This window comes from Pogoniulus pusillus, chromosome 22, assembly GCF_015220805.1.
Source record: "Pogoniulus pusillus isolate bPogPus1 chromosome 22, bPogPus1.pri, whole genome shotgun sequence".
Taxonomy (NCBI): domain Eukaryota; kingdom Metazoa; phylum Chordata; class Aves; order Piciformes; family Lybiidae; genus Pogoniulus; species Pogoniulus pusillus.
Genome location: NC_087285.1, coordinates 17,758,620 through 17,783,051, shown reverse-complemented (window position 1 = coordinate 17,783,051; position 24,432 = coordinate 17,758,620). Strand labels below are relative to the sequence as shown.

Genomic DNA, 24,432 nt, shown 5'->3' with positions numbered 1-24,432 from the left:
CGAAGAGCTCTTGCAGAGGCAAGGGGATGTGGATGTTATTCTAAGGGTCCATATGGCAGTACACTGGCACTGCAGTATTAAATCAGAGGTATTGTAGCTTTCCAGCCTAGATTCTCACAGTATCAGGTAATGTATATGTAGCTTTATTGTTGTACAATTTTACTGGCTATGCATTATTCAACAGCGGCCAAAGTCTCGGAGCTGCCGGAGGTGATTCAGTGGTGATAAAGGGAATACATTTTGCTCCAAAGGCAGGAGCAAAGGGATTTCATGGGTTGGTATCTTCTCTGCCCGTGGAGGAACACCGGAGGCATTAACATCTCTAGTGAAGAAGTCAGCTGGTAACAAATTCTCATCGATAATTAAAATGAAAGTACAAGCTTCCTTAATATGTAGTTAGACTTAGGAATTGTAACCTGCTCCCTAAATTAAATTCTTTCCTTGATAATTAGGCTCTCGAAGCAGGCAGGCACTGAAATCTGCTGGAAGATGCCATCTAGTGGGTTATGGAAGTTTATTGAAGTTTAACTCGCTGGTGTGGGTGGCAAGAACTGCAAATGCCGAGGCATGTAATGGCTCTCAGAGACTTTCTGTTGTTGCTGTTCTAGGAAATAAAAAATTTCCCTGAGGGAGTTTACATTGGAAGAGACCTAATATTTATATCAGCAGTCCCTCCAGCAGGGCACTGCATGCCATGGCTTTGCTGTTGACGTTAGCCAAGCTGCACGGCTGTTCCACTGGCAGGACATCTCCCTAATCAAGAGGCCTATTTGATCTTCAGTTAAGAAATGAATCCACTCTTCATTCCTGGAAAAGCTCTTTTCTTCTTTAACCCCCCTCCATCCTGTGCCTATAAATTATCTAGTTTATGGTATAGCAGAAGCTACTTAATTGCTACCCAAATAAACAGCATTCCTGTTTAATAGGAGCCATTTATGGTTGGATTCAATGGTTTTAAAGGTCTTTTCCAGCCTAAATGATGCTGTAGTTCTGTGATCACCACGGCATTGATCAGAAGCAATCCTGCCTGTTGGTAGGTTGGGCATCTCCATCAGTGGAACATTGTGAACGGCAGCCTCGTCCCCCAAACTCTCCGTGGGGACCTGCACCCCTTGGGGAGCACCTGTAGCCTTTTGAGGGGCATCTGCACTCCTCGAACGGCACTTGCAACCCTTTGGGGCACACCTGCATCCCCACAGGCTGCTCTACCGTACCCCTTTCAGAGCCAGTCTCTGGACCCCACTGAAACCTGGGGGTCGGTCCTTTCCCGCCGTTCCTCCCTCGTGTTGGCCGGTGTCTCCCCACACCCCGGCGTGTTCCACGCCTGGCAGACTGCTTGTATTTACTTAGGGCAAGCGCTGCCGAGCATCCGCTCACCACACAGGGCCCGGCCAGCCTCTGCCGCAGGGGCCGTTGCTTAATGGCCGCGGTTAACGACGGCGGGCTGCTAATTGCGGAGCCTCTCTGGAGCAATTAAGCACCGCGGTTTCCCCCACCGACGGCCGTGTGGGAGCCCTCTCGCCGCCCGCTCCCGCGGCGTCCACCCGTGCCGGCGCTGGGGGACCCTTAGGGAGCCGCTATCGGGAGTCACTGGGACAGAGACACCACCGGGGAGCGGAGGGGCGCGGGGCGGGGCGGAGCAGCGGGCGGGGCGGGGCCACCTTCGGTGGCGGGGGGCGGGGCCACCGGGGCCACGCCTCCCCCGCGCGCGGAGCGGAAGTGCCGGAGTTGCCGCCCGCCGCTGCCGCCGGGCGCGGGGGAAAGTTGGGCTCCCTTAGGGCGGCGGCGGGGGCGGCCGGGCCGAGCTCCCTCCTCCTTCTCCGTTCTCCTCCTCCCCGCCGGCGGCTCCGATGCGGCGGAAGCAGAAGCGGCTGCTACAGGCGGTGGGGCTGGTGCTGGCCGCTCTCGTCTTCTTGCCCAACGTGGGGCTCTGGTCCCTTTACCGAGAGCGGCAGCTGGAGGGCGGTGGGGCGGCTGGCGGGGAGGGGGCCGCCGCCGCGGGGCCACCGGGGGCAGCGGCCGGCGAAGTGCCGGTGAGTGGCGGCGGGGAAGGGGGGCGGTGATAGCATGGGGGATATGTGCTGAGCGGCCCCCCGTGTGCATGGGGTGGGAGATGCGGGGCGCGAGTTTGCCCCCGTGGGAGTGGGAGCAGGAGCAGCAGCAGCCACCTTCGCATGAGCTGAGGGGGCTTGTGCTTTCCTTGTCGCAAGAAGACCTGGGCAACATCTGGGGCGGGGAGGAGAAGCATCAGTCGCCCCTTGCAGAGAAGGGAGCGGGAGAGAGGAGTGCAGGAGGTGGGTTGCTGTGCCCCTAAGGAAGGAGATGCTGTTCTGTAGCCTGTGTCTCGGGTGGGGGATAACGCGAGTACTTTTCCGGTCATTCACAGATATAAGGACCGGAGGATCTGCCTGCCTTTTTTAGGCTGAGCTCAGTAAGGGAATAAAGCAAGATATTTGATCTTTGCTCCAAGGAATAAGGAAGAGGAGCTTGTCCCACCCTTGCATGGAAAAGGACAGTAATTCTGTCTCCCAAGCGTGCCTCTCTCTTCTGTTTCTCTTTTTCTGCCTCGGAAAGATACAGGGAGTGAACGTCACCCGTTACCTCTGCGTCCCCGCAGAGCTTAAGGCACGGGCTAGCAGAAAGTACCAGGTAGAGCTTGAAGATTAGTCTGTGTATTGATCCTCCTCTGGGGAAAGAGGGGTGGATAACCCTCCCTGAGAGGCACTGAGGATGCCTGATGCATACGTGGCCTGATGATATTGCAGTACATGACTGCATTCCTTCTTTGTCCCACTGGTGTAGTAGTAAATTTAACAGACAAACCATTCTGCTTAGTGTGTGAGACAGGAAGGCTAGATCACCCAAATTAGACGTTTGAAAGCTCAGTTTAGCGGCATTTACTTTTGGCTGTGTAATTGCTTTATCCCCTTCTGGATTTGGCTTTGTACCATTAAGAATGATTGGGACTTGAAAGCTTGATGTGTCTGTGCGTAACTATCTGTTCAGCTGCCGCTCTACAAGGCTCTGCTTGTTCAAAACCACTTAAAACTCTTAGTTGTCTAAATCTTTCCCTCCTTGGAGAGTTGCCGCTATGCCTGCACTGTTAAAGGCTGGGGAAACCTACTGTGGCAATTTCTGCTCTGAGGGAGAGAAGGCTTTCAGAAAGAGGTGTAGTCAAACTGAGGCTGAGCTCTTCTTTCCCAGAAGAAACGTCTTTGAAAGTCAAGTCTAGGTATAATCATGAGCATATCCTTGTAATGTCCCATGCTGGTAGAGAAAGGGATCGGTTCTTGCCTGCCATGAAACATAAATTTGCAGCAGATCCTCAGTCTTACACAGAAATTCCTCTAACACAGTGATCATTATGTGCCCTGGAGTTCCTGATGTTACTAACCTATGCTTGTATTTCTGCTGGATGCAGGGAATCTATTTTGCATCAGTGATAAAAATCAAGCCTTATGGTCCATTGTTTCACGTGGTGAAACGAAGACCATTGTAAAATCACATGTCTTCCAGAGGTTATGAAGAGAAAGTTGGTAATTTATTCTTAGGAGACTTCAAAGTTCCTTGATGGAAGGAGCTATTAATTCTGATTAAATCTATAAGGGATAAAAAAAAACCCAGTGACACTGGCTTTTGGGTAGCTGTAAGCCAAGCAGTTCCTACACTGCACTACATCACTGCTGATTTCTGTGTACGTTCAGTGTTCTGGATATTTAGATGCACTGCGTTGCCTGTGTTGTACAGAATGTTGACTCTGGTTTTTCTTTATGTCTGTTTAAAGTATGGCAGCTGTCAGTAAATTGAGATCTGCTTTTGTTTTGATGATGTGTTGAGCTGGGCAGGAAATGCCTGTGCAGCTTACAGGAGAATTTGCCATAAAACCTCTCTGCACTTGTGTAAATCAGAGTTACTGGGTTTTAGGCTAAAGGCTTCATCTTCCAATCTAATTACCATGGAATTACGGACTGCACTGGGTCTGTGAGTGAAGATACACATGTATTAAATTGTCTATTTTTTAAAGAATCGGGCTCTGAAATGATAGCTTCTGTTACACTGAGCAAGGGAAAATGTACCCTAAAGGACAACTGTCTTGTCTTGTTAAAAATAGTTTCAGATGAAGCAGAATAAAGACAAACCAAATGGTGTGGGGTTTTTTTTCACTGTTGTCATAGAGGTATCTGCCAGCTGACTGCAGAGAGTGTTTTTGAGCATCCCCACATTCAATGGTTCCAGTCTCTCTTCCTCGGTCCTGACAAGCATTCATGGGTTTTGTACTTACTAATCAACTTCCAGCTTGCAAATGAGCGTTCTGTTTGACTGCTTGTTCATGAAGCCATTCAGAAGAGCTGGCTTAATACTAAAACTCTGGATGATAGGAGGCTACATCAGAAAAAAAAATGGAATTCCTAGCAGTTAGAAAAGATTTTCTTCTGTTTCTGCTTTTAATTTGCCTTTTTTTTTTCCCAGGCTAATCTTTGAATTGAGGACATTTCGCATGTGATGCAGAATTGAGCTTTTCAATGAAATCTCTGTCCAGGCTCATTCTTTCTCTTTAAATGGTGTCTGCTGTTTCAGGCAGTAGTTTTTTATCTTTCAGAGTAACAGCAAGAGCAAGGAGAAGGTTTTAAGAAACAGCTGAATTAAAGCTATAAAGCAATTCCTAGGGCATAGAATTGTGGTGCTAAATATTTGAAGTTTAAAACCTACTAGAAGTTTTTGTTGTCAGCCTTTTGCTTCATGTTACCTTCCAAATGGCAATACATCAGTGTAGGCGACTTTGCCTTATTTAATCTTTCCAGTGCCTGAAACAAACATGTCAGAAAATTAAGCAATCAGGAGCTATGTAAATATATCCTAGGAAAGATTATGCTAAATGGTTCCTGCAGAAGTGCCTAGGCAGCTAATTGCTTCTGTATTTACATGTTTAGAGGAAACATTATGGTAGCTGAAAATAATGTATAGCTTTAATAAGGTGCATTAGGTCTATATGGTCTTTCCCTCTGCCTTTGGGTTTGTTCTTCTGCAGCTCTGTTAGGTGCTTCGGGTTCTGTAGAGAAGTGGTGGCCTTAAGTCATCAAGGTCTTGGCCTCAAGGTCATGCTGCAGATGTCTTTAAAAGAGCTGATGCATTGAGTTACTCTTCCCTACAGCTGCATGCTCAGAAGTGTCCTTTTTCTGTGTAGATGATAAGAACTGGGAAGTCTTTTTTTCATGGTGTGTGTAACAGATTGGGCTAGTGTCACGCCTTTAAATGGGCATGATGGTATCAGGGTGCTGAAATGTTCCTTCTGACAGTGAGAGTATGAGCTTAGAAGCACCTTAGACTTTGTGATTGCACCATTTTGCTCACCAGTGTGCCTGTATTGGTGTGCTCATATAATGCAGATTGACTTGTGTGTAGATTTGTCTTTCTTTTTTTAACATAGCAAGGATCCAATAAGTCAAAACATATGATCTGTAGGTGGGGGTAGGAAAAGGCAAGAGAAATGCAGCTATTCCTTTTGTCTGTTGAATCTCTGCTGTCTGCCTCAGAGCCTGCTGAGCATCCTCAGCCAAAATGTTTAATTGATATGTAGTCCTGCAGTACGTGCAAATGAGTTAGTCTGGGGTGCTGTCATTTCTGCTTGGACTAATGCAAGTATTTATGTGCCTTCTAATGCTCTGCAGAGATAACTGCTCTCTGCCTGTGTGGTCAGGCTGGAGATGGCACTTGGCATGATACCTGCTGTTGGGGGAACGTGGCATTTGAACTCGGAGAAGCTACGCTTGAACATCTCGCTCTGAATTGCTGGCTAAAAGCATTGTAACACACTAGCTGCCTTTCAGTGCAAGCGTTTTTATCTGATGCGATGCATGCTTTGTGCAGTCGCCCTGTAGCTTGTAGTAGTAGTAATTTGTGCTCTATAAATTAACTCGCCGGATGATGGAAGTGTATAAATCACATCGGTGATTGTGTGGTGCCCTCTGCTGCCAGCCTGCTGAACTGGGATGTACCTGCCTGCTGCTGTGTCGTGAGTGAGAAACCAGCTGTGGTTGAATAAAAATGGTTCGTCAGAATGGGCCTCTTGGAAAATTTGGGGTCGTAAACTTTGCCTTTAGTGAAATTAAGCTCCACGTTTCCAGCTGACATTGCTGAAAATGCAGCCCTGATGATGAGCTGAGTAGGGAGCAGTACTGTGCTGCCTTCCAGACTGCTTCTGCTCCTGTCCTGCTCAGCAGAGGAGGAAGATAGACTTTGCCATTCTCACCTGGGGGCAGCTATGAGGCTGTCAAGGATTGTCAGCTTCACGTTGTGGTTGGCAAAAGCTAATAAGGAAGAGGGTGATTTAGCAGACTCTGCTGCCAAGGCTGGGAGGGAAGAGAAGGACTCAGGGAAAAAACGAGAGGAAAACCTCTCTGCTTTCTGATAGCCAGAGGTAAATAACCAACTTACCATGCTTCCTAGGCAGACTTCTGTGGTACTTACACTGGCCATGCCCTACACCTTGCTGCTGCTGAAATCTGGGGCCCAGGTCCTCGCAGACCTCTTGGAGACTGGAGCTTGCAGTTGTATTTTCTAGTCGCTCACCAGCTGATATAAAAGCAAACTTTGAAAAGCTTGTTTTGGTAAGCATAGTGTAAAACAATTGACATCTATGGACTGGAGTGTAAGTGCTAGAGCTGTACATGCCTGTTTAAGAGAGACTCATTTCCAGTATGGGCTACTCTAATGTTGATCACTCCAGCACACTTAGGAAATGAGCAGGTTTTCCTGCACTAAGTGTGGACCACACTTCTGATTAGCTAAGTGAGCTGAAGTGAACGTGAAGTGCCTAACCCATCTCCCAGCAGTGAAGTGCAAAGTAAAGTTTGGAAAAGATTAAGAAACTGCACCTTTCAGTGGTCTTCACTTTGTCTCATTGCTCTTTCTGGTGGCCTTCACTGTAACAGCAGTTACAAATGGGCTGTATTGGAGGTCAACCAAAGGTTTATTATACTTGTAGTTCTTCAGGGGAGGTTATCTCTGTGCTTCTGTTATCAGACAAATGGTTCTGTTTTGCCATTCAAAGGTGCTCTGTGTGCAGCTTCTAATAGCTACAGTAGTTACCTTTCTTCATGGAAGGAAGATCTCAGCAGGAAAATTTTATGTCTTGACACCTGGACTACTTTTTAGGTCACTAATGAAAACCATAATCATGTAGTGGTCTCCAGAGCGGTGTTTTCCTGCATGAATATGTATGAAATCATGACAGACAGGAAGATTTAAGAGCATATATGGTTACCAATTCCTGGCACACAACTGCCATGTCTTTTACTAAGGTGAGCTGATAAACTACTGGAAAAATTCTTACCACCACTGAGGAGTTCTGTTGAAATTAGGCAGGAAAATGCAATCAATCAGACTTTTAGATACATGATAGCATCTTCTACTCCCTGTTTAAATACAGTTACAGGCATTGCTGTAAAAAGATAAAGGAGTGCAGTTAACCTTCCTGGTCAAACAACCTGCTCACTGCTCCTGTTTGCAGTCTTTCCCAATACCAGGTGGCACAGACAGGTAGCCTTCAGCTTCCTTCTGGAAAGTGGAGAGGTGGTGGCCTGCACTAGGAATTTGTAGTAGGTATTCCACAGTGTGCTTGAAATAGCACTGGAAGGGGGAGATGAGGGTGGGGAGGGAAAAAAAGTGCTGCAGAAATTTGTTTTGATCCAGCATGAAAGCTGCTGTTTCAACCTGCTCCCCTGGTATCCTGTTGACGTTTAGCAGAGCTGCCATTGGCAGGCTTCTGTGGAATGCACCTTAATTGGAGTGCACTGTGCTGAGTTTCCTGGTACTTCAGGATGCTGTGAATGCTTCTGTAAACAAAGCTGCTGTGATATTTACCATCAGAGGACACTCTCTCTCTAGTGTCCATCACACCTCACATTTTCCATCCTGTTATCTCTGTAGAATAACTTCTGAGTTATGTCGCTTTAAATTCTTTGGTAGTAGCATGGATAATGCATGATGCTCTGTAGGTATGGAGAGAGAGGTGGCTTCAGGGACTGTGCATATGAAATCTTTTAACAGTAGTAGGTACTCTCACGTGACCTGAGTGTGTCTGTAGATTTTTTTTTCTGGATCACTTTTATTAGAAAACTGGAAATGATTTTTTCTGTAGCTGAAAGGATTAAGAGCTGGCTGGTTTGATGCAGTGTACTGTGATGGCAAGCAGACATAGATGATGCCATCACAGTACACTCCATCATATTGCTCTCTACAACTTTCTGAAGGGAAACCCAGGTGGGGTTGGTCTCTTCTGTCAGGCAAGCAGCAACAGAACAAGGGGACACAGTCTCAAGCTGTGCCAGGGGAGGTACAGACTGGGTGTTAGGAGGAAGTTCTTGCCAGAGAGAGTGATTGGCATTGGAATGGGCTGCCCAGGGAGGTGGTGGAGTTGCTGTCCCTGGAAGTGTTCAAGAAAAGACTAGGTGAGGCACTTAGTGCCATGGTTTCAACTAGTTGATTGGATAGGGTTAAGTGCTAGGTTGGACTGGATGAGCTTGGACGTCTCTTCCAACTTGGTTGATTCTATGATACAGAAGCTGCTATGTGGAGTCGAGGACCTTACCCCTTCTAGGGGACCCTTGTCCTCTACGTTCTAGGAGTGTTTAAATAGTTGTTAATGTAAATGTTACTTCAGCCTGACCGAGGTAAATTGGGTTAAAACTGAAGAGTTACTTTTTGTTAACCTTGTATCCATCTGTCCCTCTTCTGGAATCAAGTCAGAAATAGCCCTTCTGACATAAATTTGTGTTTAGCCTTAACCTGAGCTGATGTCCCTGGGCAGAACCGTTTCAATGAGTCCTAGTGCAGTTAGCCCATCTATGCATTCCTTCTAGAAACAGCTTAATCTGGGCTTCCTCTGCCTCTAGAGAGAAGTATAAAAGACATTCTGACTTGACTTCAGGTCCTAGGTTGCTTGCCAAACTGATTATTTGCAAAACTGATTGCTGCCAGTGGGAAATTTTAGCAGTTAACAGGAAGTGTGAATCTGTTCATCAGATTTCACAGCCTCCTGAGCAAATCCTGATGTTGAAGTCACTCTCAGGGAGCTGCTTTATTTCCAAGTCCAGGGGTGATAGCCCCTCCCTTTCTAATTGTATTTCTTTGTGTTCTGCTTTTGGGTTGCCTTTCAAATTGCTTGTGATGAAGAAACTTTCAAATCTCTATCTCTTTAAGGGTCCAGTAGTGATTTTACTTTCTGTCATGCTGCTCATGACTTCCTGCAACCCAGGGAGGTAAGGAAGTGTTACTGGCCCCACTTTATTCAGTGTGAAGCCTGACCTCTTGGTGGTAATGGTATCTTTTCTATCAGTGTAACTGACACTCGTGGTGGTGTTTCCTGCATTTTGTGTTAGCCTGGCTAGACGATGGATAGCTAACAAGGAAGGGAGTGTTTGTCTATGCAGCTTTGTTAAGAATATAAGTAGTACTGGATATCAAATTATGGCTGGCTTGTCACACCATGCCTCTTTTGAAAGATTTAAAGAGTCTGGCAAATGATTGGAGAGAGTTACAGATAAGTAAATCGATATGGAGCACAGCAAGTTGCCAGGCAGCCCTCCTTTTCTAATGTCTGGGTAGAAGAGTGACTTCTGCTGTGACTGAGACCTGCTGGCAGCTCCACATCCAAAGTCCTGTGCACCTTCTAAAAGATAAGAAACATGTCACTTGACATGTCTCCTTATTGTTCACAAACTTGCTAAAGCTTTAAATTGCAGCTTCAAAGCAGGGGGGTCTGCTGTTTCTTGGTCTTTACGTTTGCTTTTCTCTCTACATAATTAGCTCTATTCTCTGCCCTTTTGCAATTCCTCTATTTTCTCTAATCTTAGCTCCAGGGTTAAAAGGGAGCTCTCTGGAGCATATATCTGTAATTAAGGCTTTTTAACCACCGTTACACTGGAGTATGAGCAGCACAGCAGTGTCACTTCAGCAGAAAAGTTGGTGATGTTGCTGTAGCTGAGCTCTCTGCTGGCCCAGTCGTGGAGTTCCCCCTGGTAGTGATTCATGTCTTTCCACCTTGACAAGTTACCATCCTAAGGCTGATGACCATTAATGGCTTTACCTTCTGTAGCTGACAAGAATTAACAAAAATATTCTGCCTGTGATTTTCTTGACAGCAGAGACTGTTAGCTGTTGCAGACGTGAACTTGTGCCACCAGCATGAGAAAGGGATGAAGTTCCTTACTTGTTCTGAGTGTTCTCAGGGGTCTTACAACTACAGTGAACAAAAGCACACTTAGAGGCACTTACTAAACAGTAGAATCATAGAATCAACCAAGTTGGAAGAGACCTCCAAGATCATCCAGGCCAACCTAGCACCTAGCCCTAGACAATCAACTAGACCATGGCACTAAGTGCCCCATCAAGTCTTTTCTTGAACACCTCCCTGGGCAGCCCATTCCAATGCCAATCACTCTCTCTGACAACAACTTCCTCCTAAAATCCAGTCTGTACCTGCCCTGGCACAACTTGAGACTGTGTCCCCTTCTTCTGTTGCTGGTTGCCTGGCAGAAGACACCAACCTCACCTGGCTACAGCCTCCTTTGAGGTAGTTGTAGACAGCAATGAGGTCACCCCTGAGCCTCATCTTCTCCAGGCTAAACAACCCCAGCTCTCTCAGCCTCTCCTCCTAGGTCTTGTGCTCCAATGGTAATGGTTTAAAATTTGCACCCTGTAAAACTTGGTTTCTATTACTATATCATTTGCTTTTCTGTAGTACTGAATCAAACTGAAATCATAAGCAGTGCAAACATATTAAAGGTTTAAGATGGACCCCCTAATGTAAGCAAGTTGGTGTAACTCCTGTGGGTATTCTGATTCTTTCCTTGTCCAGAAATAGAAAGCAAAGGAAGGGGAGGAAGCTGGAGTCAGCAAAGGCTTGACTGCATAGTGCTCCCCAACCTCCTTGTGTGTTTATTTGGTGTCTCTGTCTTTCAATCTCAGCTCTGTTTTCATTTTTCAGCTGTAATACTTTTGTCTTCCCAATTAGCACAAGTAGCAGAAAGCTTCTAAAAACTATCAAAGCAGTGAATACTGGTGTTCTTCCCTGGTTAACTGGGTGTTGCCTCTGCAGCAAGGTAACTGGTTTCTGCTCAGAGTATCTCCCCTCAACATTAATGTTTAGTTCCCTCCTGTATATCATGTGTAGTTGATTGAGCAGTGACCTGACACCTTTCCCTGATGTACCTTTCTGAGTGGTTAGAATCATAGAATCAGTCAAGATTGGAAGGGACCACGATTGGAAGGGACCACAAGGAGCAGCTAGTTCTAAGCCCCTGCCATGGGCAGGGACACCTTACCCTAGATCAGACTGGCCAGAGCCTCATCCAGTCTGGCCTTAAACACCTCCAGGGATGGGGCCTCAACCACCTCCCTGGGCAACCCATTCCAGCCTCTCACCACTCTCATGCTGAACAGCTTCCTCCTCACGTCCACTCTGAATCTCCCCACTTCCAGCTTTGCTCCACTCCTCCCAGTCCTATCACTCACTGATAGCCTAAAAAATCCCTCCCCAGCTTTTCATAGGCCCCCTTCAGATCCTGGAAGGCCACAAGAAGGTCACTTACTATTATGTTGCAGTTCACAAGGTGACTGCTGAGGTGAAACTTCCAAAAAGGCATTTCAGAGCATTCTAAATGCACAGCAACTGCAGCTGTTTGCTGGTATAACGAGCAGCCAAGGGGTTAAACTTCAGACAAACGCTGAAGGGTGTTTTGCCAGGTACACATATTTGAACTTGTGTCTTAGACTTGGATGCCTGTAAATGAACTCTCACTTCCTGCTGTAGAGCTGCTTGGTCACAAAGAGAGATGATTTGCGCAGTGGTCAGTACATCTCCTGCGAGAACCTTCTGGATGCATAAAATCTTCCTTCTTGTTTGACTGCTCTCCCTTTCAAAAAAAAAATCTAATGAGAATGACATTTTAGACTTTTGTTAGTCAAAGCCTTGTGATGTTTCAGGGCTCTGCCTGATCTTATCTGGAAACACTGTCAGCTGTCCCTCCTACACACGTCTTTGCTTCTGCCCTCCTGAGCAACTGTTTTTATGAGACAAAGTTGTTATGAAAAGTTCTGCTCTGCTTGATCTTTGAAGCCTGCAATCCTCTGCTTCCAGCTGTCTGCAGGCTAAGGTGACTTTTCACAGGAAAGTCATCCTCTTCTCTATTTTTTGCTTATGGTTATTCAGAAGATGTAACATTTAAAACCTCTGGTAGCCAGTCTTGTTTTTCCTCCACGGAAGATCACGTAGGCTTGTCTGTGTAAATTACCTTTACTTCTGTTCACATTCATTTGGGAAATTACTTTTAGCTAGTTCATGACACTAGCAAGGAAACAATTTTTCTCCATGATGGAAAAGAGATTTTTGAGTTGGTTTTATTTTCTTCTGGTTTTGTTTGTTGTTCTTTGGTTGGTTTGGGGTTTTTTTTTTCCTTCTTTTTCTTGAGCTTACCTAACATTTCTCAGTCTTCAGATCATATCATAGAATCACATCATAGAATCAACCACGTTGGAAGAGATCTCCAAGATCACCCAGTCCAACCTATCACCCAGCTCTGTCCAACCAACCAGACCATGGCACTAAGTGCCTCATCCAGGCTTTGCTTGAACACCTCCAGGGATGGTGACTCCACCACCTCCCTGGGCAGCCCATTCCAATGCCAATCACTCTCTCTGCCAACAACTTCCTCCTAACATCCAGACTAGACCTCCTCTGCCACAACTTGAGACTGTGTCCCCTTGTTCTGTCTCCTGGCCACAACCTCCCTTCAGGTAGTTTTAGACAGCAATGAGCTCTGCCCTGAGCCTCCTCATCTGCAGGCTGCACACCCCCAGCTCCCTCAGCCTCTCCTCACAGGGTTTGTGCTCCAGGCCCCTCACCAGCTTTGGCGCCCTCCTGTGGCAACACTCCAGCACCTCAACATCTCTCTTGAATTGAGGAGCCCAGAACTGGACACAGCACTCAAGGTGTGGCCTGACCAGTGTTGAGTACAGGGCAAGAATAACCTCCCTTGTCCTACTGGCCACACTGTTCCTGATCCAGGCCAGGATGCCATTGGCTGTCTTGGCCACCTGGGCACACTGCTGCCTCGTCTTCAGCTACTATCCACCAGTACCCCCAGGTCCCTCTCTGCCTGGCTGCTCTCCAGCCACTCTGTCCCCAGCCTGTAGTGCTGCTTGGGGTTGTTGTGGCCAAAGTGCAGAACCCTGCACTAAGCCTTGTTCAATCTCATCCCATTGGCCTTTGCCCACCCATCCAGCCTGTCTAGGTCCCTCTGCAGGGCTCTCCTACCTTCCAACAGATTAACATCTGCTCCTAGTTTGGTGTCATCTGCAAACTTACTGATGCTGGACTCCAGAAAGGAAATTTTCACTGGTAAGCAAGAGCTGTTGCTTAATAAATAAAACAGGTAAAACAGAGTTTGAGTGTTCTTACTGCTTAGACCAAAGTTTTCAAGGATGTCTTAAAGTGTGATGCTCCTTTGAAAAATAGGAGTCTTTGGTGACTTTGATCTAGAGTAGGATACAAAAATAACCACATAACCAGGTCTGGCATCCCATAAGATTTTGTTTGTTTGCTTTTTTCTCCTTTTTGTGTTATTGTTTTTAAAGGAGTTAGCAACTCCATCACTTCTGCTCCGACTGACTTTAATCTTAACTCTCATTTCCTTGCAAGTGGTTCTGCTTAGAGACTGCACTTTCAACTCGTGTTAAGGAAAAGCAAAATGTATTCCCTCAGTCAAGAAAATCAGAACCCCCCAAAAGCTGGGTAAATGCAGACAGAACACAGTTGTAAAGGGCTTCAGTTAGGCAAGTAAGATATTTTCTGTAACATTACAGAAGGTCGTTTAAATTTAGCCTGACTGTCAGTTCATGTTAGCCACTACGTAACAGGCTTACTCTGGATCTCAGAAAGAAGTGAACCCTGTGATTATCTTCTCTCTTCTCATTTATCTTCCAGGTGGCCTAGTGCCAGGGTTTAGTGTGTGATAGCCAAGTAATAAGGAATAACTCTTTTTTTTTTACCTCCCGCTCCTGCGCACATTTCTTTTGCTGATCCACCCAATACACTCTGGACTCTGATATTTAGGCTGCAGATTACTGTGTTGGAAATATCTAAAGCTCCTTTTTCTGTTGCATGCTGCCCAGTTGTGGGGATTTTTTTTTTTTTTTTTTTTGGGTGGCTATTTTGGAGTCTGATGCAAGGTGCTAATTTATCCTTGGGAAGAAATATTTCTTTTCAGAAACCCAGCATCTGTTCACAGGTCTTGTTCACAGCAGCAAAATGATACTGGTACAATTACAGTGTTTGGAATGAAGCTTCTCAAAATTATTTTGCTTGCCTGATTCTGAGGGCATAGAATCAATCTGCAGAATAAAGATCTGCAAGGTGTTGGAAGACCTGGGATTTTGGCATAGGAGCTGGCAGAGGTGTCTGGTCACAAGTATGGAGACCAGAGGACTATCCAATTTATCATTGTTGGCATTTTCCTGCTGATGTTGCTGATTCTTTTTGCACATGTGGATAGGGCTGGGGGATAGGTTGGACTGGATGATCTTGGATGTCTCTTCCAACCTGGTTGATTCTATTCTATTCTATTCTGCCTCAGACTGTTTCTGATTTCCAGGTGTGGACTGTGTGCTCTGCAAGTCCAACTTTGGCAGAGTCACACCTACAGCATCTGAAGGTCCTTTCTGCATCGCCCTTGCTTTTGATTGCTGTAGAGTGTCTATGTATAAAAGATAATAGGTTTCCTTTCACCAAAGTTGTGTATTTCCTGCAAGTGGGAACTTGGGCCAGCTGATTACTGAAGAAGAGTCCTTGGCAAAGCAATTACAAGCTAACAAGAAAGTGCCTCAAACCTCAATCCGTGCCAAGACCCTTTCTTCTCCTTGTGTTTTGGCCAGACCTGTTATCAGTATAAACTAATCCTGGTTACCACGGGTGAAAAGGCCTAAGCTCTGGAAACAAGTGATGCCTCGTGGCTTTCCAAGTGCTGATATTTGTATAATAAGAGGCTGCTCCTAGCAGAATGAGAAGCCCTGAATTGATGCACATGAGCAGAGCGCACTGGCGCTGCCAGTAGATTAGTTGGGAGTTGTCAGTCGTGTAAATGAAACTCAAGTATTGGCTGAACCTGAAAATGTTAAATGAAATGTAAAACTACCAATTTCCTCTCTGGCTGTTTGAAAACAATAACAAGTCATCTGAAAAGTTGTTTTTTAAAAAAAAAATTATTTCTAGAGGCTCTGAGTTATCAAGCCTAATGCACTGGAGTCTATTTTTATAGTCCTTGAAAACAAAAGCTGACAGTCCATATTTGCCAGCACTTCTATGGCTCTGGTGACAGTGCTTCTTTTTAAAGCATGCCAGAGGAAATGCTCTGTGTTGGAGCATATGTCAGTGATTAGTGGGGCCAGTGCTGCAGGATGAAGTAGGAGAAATATGATTCTGTGTAGCAAAAGCTGAATGGACAGAACATGAGAAATGGAGTGGTTTATGGATTGGGTTTACAGTAGGGCTGGAGGATGGTTATTTTTAGGTGTGCCTGCTTGTAACTGACATGCTGCTTTCCAAACTGGTGGAGGCTTTCCTGAGAGAACTGGCACCTTTTTCTGTATGCTTCCCTTCATTTCTTCATTCAGCCCTTTAAATCTATCCTGGTTTATGCAGTGAAGGTATTTGTGTGCTTTGGGTATGCCTGAGTGAACTGAAAGCCCTAGGAAAGCCCTTTGTTACCCAACTCTTTTTGTGGATTTAGGCTGAAAAGCATTTGAGGGCTCAGGTAGAGAATGATCCTCAGCAGCCAGCCCATCCCTCTAGGTCCAGGATTCTTGCTACACAAGCCCTTTGGGTGCATTGCTCATGTTTTCCTTCTAAGTAGCTGTAGCCACCTCATCCTACTCCCTGCAGCCCAGCAGCCATTCTTAGCACTGACCATCTCTTGGCAACAGCACCGAGTTCAGACCCAAATTCTGCATGAGCCCTGTGGGACTCCAGGTACTTGGCATTCCAAGCCCTGGAGTGGAGAGGAAGATGATGCCTTGCTACCCCTACCACAGGGATCCTTGACAGCTTCTCAAGAGCTGCAGTGCAGTAGTTACAGTACTCTATTAACTTTGCATCCCTGTTTTTACCACACACAAGAAAAACCCCAGACAAATAACTCCTGATCTGCTTGAGAGGAACATCTCAGGCACCAAAGCAGGTAAAGAAGTGTAGGGTTGATTCTTGCATGATATAGAGGCTGCCTTGTATGTAAGGGCTCTGTACCTGAGACCTGGAGCAATCAGAGGTCAAAAGCCAGATGTTACCCATCTGTCTTTTTTTTTAGATTTGATCCTAAAGGTCCCTACAGACCTCACTCAAGGCTACAGACTCCACTGTGGAACTCACAAAGCTGGAAGTTCAGCTGCAAGATACATGGCATTGCAATATCCAAGTGTCTTGTAGATTTAGCCCTTGACACCATAGATGTAGTCATCACTCAAGTGCTGTAAAAGATGGTCCCCTGCCTCATCCCATTCTTTATATCCTGTCAGTTATGCTGGAGTCTGCCAAAAAAAATTTGTGTTCAATATAAATGGGAGCAAAATGAAAATGCCCTGCTCCCTTTATCACAGTTGATGTCTGTATTTGATCTTTGCCAGTATTTGCTTATGAAAACTGCTTGTTTTCCCCTCTGAAATCTTTTTTTTTTTGCCAGAGCAGCTCAGCATAGCTTGGATTAAGGGAAGTCACAAGAGATTAGAGAATCCCTGAAAGCTAGAAAAAGAGTGTATTGGGTTGCTGCATAGCATTACCTGGTTCAAATAAAACTTCTCAATCATTCAGTGCTATTTTTTGTTGAGTAGACATTTGACTATTAATACTGAAAGCAATAAGGCAAGAAGCCAAGTTATTTCCAATTAAAGTTAATTAAGATATGAAATAACTGTCTTGAGCTCACTATGGCTTTGACTTACCTGCCTTGCCCTTTTGTGTAGGGTTTTTTCCCCCCCACAGTTAAGAATTTTTAAAGCTGTTTTAGGTCTGATTTTTTGCTAGCCTGTAAAGTTCCTGCTTTTGAGGAACTCTTGGGAAAACCAGAATTAAATTCTTTGGGCCCTTCAGAGAAAAGCAGTGGCTTCATGAGGATTGATTTGTGTTTCCATAGCATGCAGGAGGCCCAGTTGGAACTCTACAAGGAGAAAGTAAAACCTTCAAAGGAAGACTGCTTCCCCTAAAGCAATATCAGCTGAAAGTATATTTACCTTCCTTCCCTAAAGTTGCTCTATAGAAAATGCCTTTAAAATTAGATTGTTTGCTGGTATTTGTGCTGGGAAAAAGCAGCTTCTCAGCAGTGCAATAATTTGCCTTTTTTCCCCTACTAGTCACAAGTACTGCACAGCTTTCTGAAAGGGACAGCTGGATTTTCACCAGTGGCTGAATCCAGTGTTTAATGATCTTGGGCATTTTCAGTCTTCTCATGTGTGGTGTCTTTCTAGTAATTGCTTTGTACTTGAATCTGTTGACCCAGACGTGAGATTTCTGGATCCAGTTTCCTTTGCTTGTCAGAGCTGTGAAAGGTTCTGATTTTTGAAATTGTGATTATTTTTAATCTCTTTCTGATACTTTACAACTGCTAAAGGTCTAAACATTTAAGAGGAGCACCAGCTTACCTCATTTGTGAGTCACACCTTCACAACAACAGGATGTCTTCGGCATCACTGAGGCTGGATCCATTAGTAATGGGTTCACGTGGGGTTCTGGCTGTGTTCACAGATGCAGTCTGGGTTATTTTAGCAGAAATATGTGTACAAGTGGCTCTCTGAAAGGCTGCTGTTCCTGAGTAGCAGAGGAAAGGCAATGGCTCTGGATGATCAGCAGTGAGGCACAGTGTTCATCCTTCCTCTTCTGATGGAAGGCTGTTGTCTCTTGCTTGTGAAGTGTTAGGATGCACTGTTATGTAGGCTTGTTCATCAACTCCAGCAATCTCCTCTGTACAGGAGGTGGAACAGAATACCAAAGAAAACTTTCTTTCATCCTATTTATAAACCTTGTCAGCTTAACATGAATGATTTTGGGCATGTGTTCAGTGCTGCTGGATTATGCAGTTAGGATCCTGTTCTGGCTGCAAGAACAATGCATAACACATCACCGTTGAGTGTGTGTGCAACGTGTTCTTGGTTCCACACCGTGTGCAGCCAGGGAGTAGGGTCAAGAATTAAAGAGATGAGTTTGTGCACCTGGATCTTGTTTGAAATCACAGGGTGCAAAGCTTCAAAAGCCTCAAAAAACTCTCAGCAGCTCCTTAAAAGAAGCAGCTGTTTGGCAGAGAAGCCCCTGAAAGCTGCTTGGTTATGGAGTACCCTTAAAATTTAATGAAATATATGTAATCCAACATTTTAATTGCATGTCTGGACTTAGGAGTTTAATGTCGACATCAGCAATTATGCTTAGTAGCTAAATGGGGCTAAACGGTGTGAAAATGAATCTCCTCCAAAAACTCTAACCTTAAGACATACTAATACTTGAGGAAGCAGTTGGAAAAATATCACCTGGTTTCTTGAAGCTCCTCAAGATTGAAGTGTCTTTTGTGGTTCAAAGCAAACTTGACTTTAGCTCATTTCCTCCTTACTAGTCTGCAGAGTATCTTGGACAGCCTATGTAGATCTCCTTACCATGACCTGCAGCAGAATGGTGGATGTGTTAATGAATGCTCTTCAGCAAAAGACCTGCAGAGCTGCTTTCCAGAGGGATTTAGTGTACCCCAACCAGTAGCCATAAATGCTGACTTGGGTCCCTGGAACACTGAATGTTTGAGAAGTGGCACAGTTTGCAACAGGAGCTAGTCTAGAGTTTAGCCACATCCCTGCCAGGTAAATCTTGTACCATCACTTCAGTCAGTCCTGCAATATTACAAATGTTGGTGGGTTTGCTGCCAGTTGCTTTTTACCAGTGCTGCCTTTGAGAGGTGACAGTAAGAGAACACCATGAATGTTGCTGAACCTTTCATCCTGTAACTGCTGCACGTGAGGTTGGTGGCAGTTGAAAAGGGTAGGCAAAGACAGTTGTGTTATTCCTGTTACAGTTTGTCTCTTGCACTTTAGCATATATCTGTGTGCCCAGTCTGAAATGGGTGCTACTTTAGTGGTTCTTGCTCCTCATGGTGGTTTACACTCAAGCCCAACACAGGGCAGTAAGAGAACTGATGTAGTTCTTGCCAGTTGCATATTTACTGACTTGGGAGAGTCGCTGACTGCTCTCCTTTCTAACTGCATAGTGGGAATGGGACTGAATGCACTGTTGTCTACAACTGCCTGAAGGGAGGTTGTAGCCAGGTGGGGTTGGGCTCTTCTGCCAGGCAACCAGCAATAGAACAATGGGACAAGTTGTGCCAAGGGAAGTATAGGCTGGATGTCAGGTGGAAGTTGTTGCCAGAGAGAGTGATTAGCATTGGAATGGGCTGCCCAGGGAGGTGGTGGAGTCAATGTTCCTGGAGGTGTTCAGGCAAAGCCTAGATGAAGCACTTAGTGCCATGGTCTAGTTGACTGGCTAGGGCTGGGTGCTAGGTTGGACTGGATGGTGTTGCAGGTCTCTTCCAACCTGGTTGATTCCATGATTCTATGTTTCTCTGGAGCACTGGACTTCAAGAAAAGGAACTAAAATGCCTATGTCTTCACCTTGTCCTCACATTACATCCCAAACCCAGCTGACAGAATGGGCAGCATTGGGCAAAACACTTGGCACTGATTATAGCAAGGCTGGCAATTTTATAGTAGTAGACAGCTGGCATCCCATGGATCTGACACAGTGTTTGACATAACGATTAATCTGTGTTAATAGACTGCCTGAGTGGCCTTAATTTTTCATTGTGGAGTCAGCAAGGTGGATGTTTTAAGCCTGTGAATGTGTGCTGCCAAGGCACCCACCCACCTCACAGGTGGGAACCGTGTTCTGGTGCAGCAGGTTAATGTGCAGTTGATGCTGGAAGTGCTCGCACTAAAGCGGTGGCCTTGGTGGTGATGGATTGCACATCCTCTCTTGCTTTCATGAGTCAAAGTAGCTCTGCTTTCTCTAGTGGTGTGCAGCTCGAGGTTGAAAGAAAACATCTATTGTGTAATCGATTTCCTTTTGTGTAATCGATTTCCTTTTGTGTGTATCTAACAGAAACTAAATGTTAAGGTGTTGTGGTGTCTTGCAGTGTAATGTACTATCTAGGCACAGAGTGGCATCATTTGGGGGGGCAGCTTTCAGAAAGGAAGAAAGGTGTCTCTTCTGTGGCTTTTGCTGCTCCATCTCTGAGCTTCTATTACTAGGAGGAGACCTGTTGTACTTCACAAAGGTTACAGTTGAAAGAAGTTACAAAACAGCATCTCAGCAGGGTTTAATCTCCTCCAAATAATCTCTTGGGAGCTGCATGTACTTGATAAACCTTTCAAGGCATAAGCCTTCTCTAAAGAGTAAAGTTAAGTTCATTGGTATCCAGACAAAGACCCTTTGGCCACCTGGACTTAGATGTCTGCTTGTGGGTAAGGAAGTGCTGTCTGAGCTGTGGATATAAGGTGCTATGCAATGTATTTTAGTGGCACTTAAGCTGCCCTGACCTAATTCACTTGCTTTTTCACCGAGGCATGGATTAGCAGTGGCTTGCTAGTGTGAAAGCAAGCAGCAGTTAATTCTTGAAAGTCAAGTCCTGTACGACTGCCATTTGGGTGATGCAATCTTTTTGGAGGAAAAAGCAAATTCCTCCAATGAAGATGGTAACAGACAGGGCTGGGTGATCCTGGTGCCAAATAGTGACACCTGCAAACTGCACGTTAGGATGTTGGATGAAGTTGGTCACTTCTAACTGCAGCTTTCCTTCTCTAAGTCATGACTGATCTCAGCACTCAGCCAGAGCAGGCTTCCTTGGAAGCCTTAAGACATTCCACAGGATTCCAGATTGTTCTGAAAATACTTTCTAAATGCTGTCTTAATTAAAGATTTCTTTAAGTCAGAATTAAGCTATTAAAATGTTCCAGGCACTTCTTAGGAGTCTTCTGACAGCTGACTGTACATTCCTTCCAAAGCTGACCTACAGTCTGGGGTGGGTTACAAAGTAATATTGTGCTGCTTGTGGGTTACAAAGAAGTTCCATTTTTCAGTTTCTTTTTTTGTTTGTTTGTTTCTTTTTTTGTGGTTTTTTTTTTGGGGGGGGGGGGGTTGTGTCTTTTTCGTTTCTTTTTTTGTTTATTTTTGGGTTTTTTCTTGTTCCCTTTTTCTTGTTCCCTTTTTTGTTTTTTAGTTTCTTTTTTGGTTTCATTATTTTGTTTCTTTTTTGTTTCTTTTTTTTTAATTCATTTTTTTAATTCAATTTTTTGTTTCAATTTTTTTGATTTTTTTTTCTTCATTCTTTTAGTTCCAATTTTCTTTTTTTTTTTTTGTTTGTTTCAATTTTCTTAGTTTCAATTATTTTTTAGTTTTTTTTCCCAGTTTCAACCTTTTTGGTTTTAGTTTCAACCTTTTTGGTTTTAGTTTCAACCTTTTTGGTTTTAGTTTCAACCTTTTTGGTTTTAGTTTCAACCTTTTTGGTTTTAGTTTCAACCTTTTTGGTTTTAGTTTCAACCTTTTTGGTTTTAGTTTCAACCTTTTTGGTTTTAGTTTCAACCTTTTTGGTTTTAGTTTCAACCTTTTTGGTTTTAGTTTCAACCTTTTTGGTTTTAGTTTCAACCTTTTTGGTTTTAGTTTCAACCTTTTTGGTTTTAGTTTCAACCTTTTTGGTTTTAGTTTCAACCTTTTTGTTTTTAGTTTCAACCTTTTTGTTTTTAGTTTCACAGCACTGTGCTGCTGCAAGTATTTCATTCACTGGTTAGGTGATGTGAAGCTAACAAGTGCCTAAGAGATGTGCCTTTGAAGGCAGATTGCACTATCCCATGGTTGTCCCTCCTGAGAAGAGGTGATTCTCTGTTGTCAAAATAGTGCCTTAAACTCAAACTCTGCCTACTGACATGGATTGGGTGCTGTAGGTTTTGGGGTCTAATTAGAGGTTTAGGATTTTCAAGGCACTCCACCACTGGCTATGTTCTGTGTACCATAACTGAAAAGGCTAGATGTTGGAAAGAAATTCATTTCTGTGGCAATAAAGCAGAGGTTTTTGTCTTAAAAGATGTGGTTGTCTTAACCAGACCATGGCACCAAGTGCCTCAGCCAGGCTTTGCTTCAACACCTCCAGGGATGGCGACTCCACCACCTCCCTGGGCAGTCCATTCCAGTGCCAATCACTCTCTCTGCCAACAACTTCCTCCTAACATCCAGCCTAGACCTCCCCTGGCACAACTTGAGACTGTGTCCCCTTCTGTTGCTGGTTGCCTGGCAGAAGAGACCAACCCCACCTGGCTACAGCCTCCCTTCAGGTAGTTGTAGACAGCAATGAGGTCTGCCCTGAGCCTCCTCTTCTGCAGTCTGCACACCCCCAGCTCCCTCAGCCTCTCCTCATAGGGTTTGTGCTCAGTGTCACCTTTTCCTGGTGAGAACAGAGTTAACTTGTACAGCAGATGATATTTAACCTCTCCTCAACTGGTGTCAGGAAAATTCAGCTGCTAATTACACGATGAAGTCAGTACAGAGAGGCATTTCTGAGTTTGCAGTTGGTCTTTTGACGTTTTGCTGCTCGGTTCTATAAAGTTGGAAAAGATTTCAACCAAAACAAAAATAAAATCAGAACCTTGTCAGCTTATGTTGCTTCTGCTGGGACACAGCAGCATCTGTGAAGCTGCTTATCAAGTTGATGTTCAGATTCTGACTGGAAATTGCAGGAGCATGTCAGCCTAGAACTCAGCCCCAGAACAAATGTGTGGTTATAGAGAGCACTATTATCATGTACATCATCCCAGATTTTTTTTACACTAAGTGAAATGTCAATTGTTTTCTATTTGCTTTGTAATCTTCTGATGTATCAAAAGCCCTGTAATTACCTACCCTTATTAAAGCTTCTGCAGTGGGAATGGATGAGTGTCTCTCTATATTTGCTGTGCAATTACTGTTAAGTAACAGGAAAGCCTGGTAAGTGGTCAGTCAGCAAAAGCATTACTGGAAAACTACGCGGCTATTGAGCACTTAAAAGCTGAAGACAAATTTTCAAGTGTCTTTGTGTTCTGAGAGAAGGAGGGGAGGCAATTCTTAGGCACTTTGCACTGAGATCAGAGACTAAGCAGTGATGACAATAAGCAGGGGACATAATCTGTGGGTCTGAGAAAAACATTTCTTTGCTGAAAGAACAAAGCGTGACAGGGTTGCTTATCTCCTTGAAGTTTCCCAGGAGATATGAACCCAAAATGTGTTGTGCTTGGCCTCTTCCATCACTGTACTAGATGATTTCTTTTGTAAAACATCTTACCCAGAGAGGTCAGTTTTCTGTCTTCTTTTCCTGCTCTGCTCTTAAAAGTGGTTTGCAGATTTGCCTTGTTTGTGAGAGGTAGCTCCTCCAGAGCAGCATAGATCAGAAGAGGTTTATTGCTGCTTGCATTAAAAAGACAAGGCACTAATGTAATTGTGGCAGTTGCTTCTCTATCACCCACAAAACAACATGGTTAGACGACTGTATTCGTTGGACTCTGATCTTTGAGAGATTGATTGGCATTGGAATGGGCTGCCCAGGGAGGTGGTGGAGTCACTGTCCCTGGAGGTGTTCAAGAAAAGCCTGGATGGGGCACTTAGTGCCATGGTCTGGTTGGTTGTCGAGGGCTGGGTGCTAGATTGGACTGGATGATCTTGGAGGTCTCTTCCAACCTGCTTGATTCTATGATCATGAAGGTCTTTTCCAACCAAAAGAATTCTATCACATGTTGGGAAGGTGTGGTTGGGGAAGGTTTACATCCTTTTTGGGCCACTTCCGAAGCACATTGTGTGTTTATCGAGAGGATTTCCTCTGGATAGCATTCAGAGTTCGTTCTCTCACTCTGCATCTGGATTGTGGGATGTCCTTAGGGGGTTGAAGCTCTTTGCTCACAGCCCACAATTGTTTGCTCTTTGTTTTGAAACGGATACACTTTCCTGCCTGTTGGTCAAGTTTCAGTTGGCTTCAACCTTTCCATACAGGAAAGCCTCTTCAGGCATAGGCACAGCCTTTCTGGAGTCAACTCTCAAGCTAAAGCTGTGGAAGGTTTTTTTATACAGTAATTTAGCCTGAACAAATGCACAGTTAGACAAAGGATATTGAGCTGGTGTCAGCTGAAGGTGTATGTAGAAACACTCCCTAAAGGAAGGGAGAGGCTTTCCAGAGTGCCCTATCAGCAGCCGGTTGTGTGCACAGCGATGCAACTTTGCCCCTATTGTGTTGCTGAAGTGAGTCCACAGCATTATAAGTCTCAGCTATACCCTGTGAGGTTTGTATACCTTATATCTTTGCTGATTCATAAAGTTCAGGAACCTTTGGAGCAGGAAAA

At 44.8% G+C, this 24,432-nt stretch overlaps 1 protein-coding gene and 1 long non-coding RNA gene across 4 annotated transcripts in view; one reads left to right on the top strand and one right to left on the bottom strand.

Annotated features, from left to right (window-relative positions):
• Window positions 1–1,726: 1,726 nt before the first annotated feature.
• The window catches only part of GALNT10 (polypeptide N-acetylgalactosaminyltransferase 10), a 103,742-nt gene continuing 81,036 nt past the window's right edge, over window positions 1,727–24,432 (top strand). The window contains exon 1 of the mRNA XM_064162022.1: window positions 1,727–2,033. Within this exon, the coding sequence (XP_064018092.1) occupies window positions 1,851–2,033 (183 nt within the window). The 5' untranslated portion in view covers window positions 1,727–1,850. The remainder of the gene's footprint in view (window positions 2,034–24,432) is intronic.
• On the bottom strand, window positions 6,954–18,000 carry LOC135185342 (uncharacterized). 3 transcript variants are annotated; one of them, XR_010306452.1, is made up of 4 exons: window positions 17,686–18,000; window positions 11,592–11,915; window positions 7,334–7,991; window positions 6,954–7,205 (listed from the first exon to the last, which is right to left on the bottom strand). It is a non-coding gene; the product is annotated as an uncharacterized LOC135185342 (long non-coding RNA). The 3 variants fall into 3 exon arrangements; XR_010306451.1 differs by having other exon boundaries at window positions 6,954–7,441; window positions 7,864–7,991; XR_010306450.1 differs by having other exon boundaries at window positions 6,954–7,991.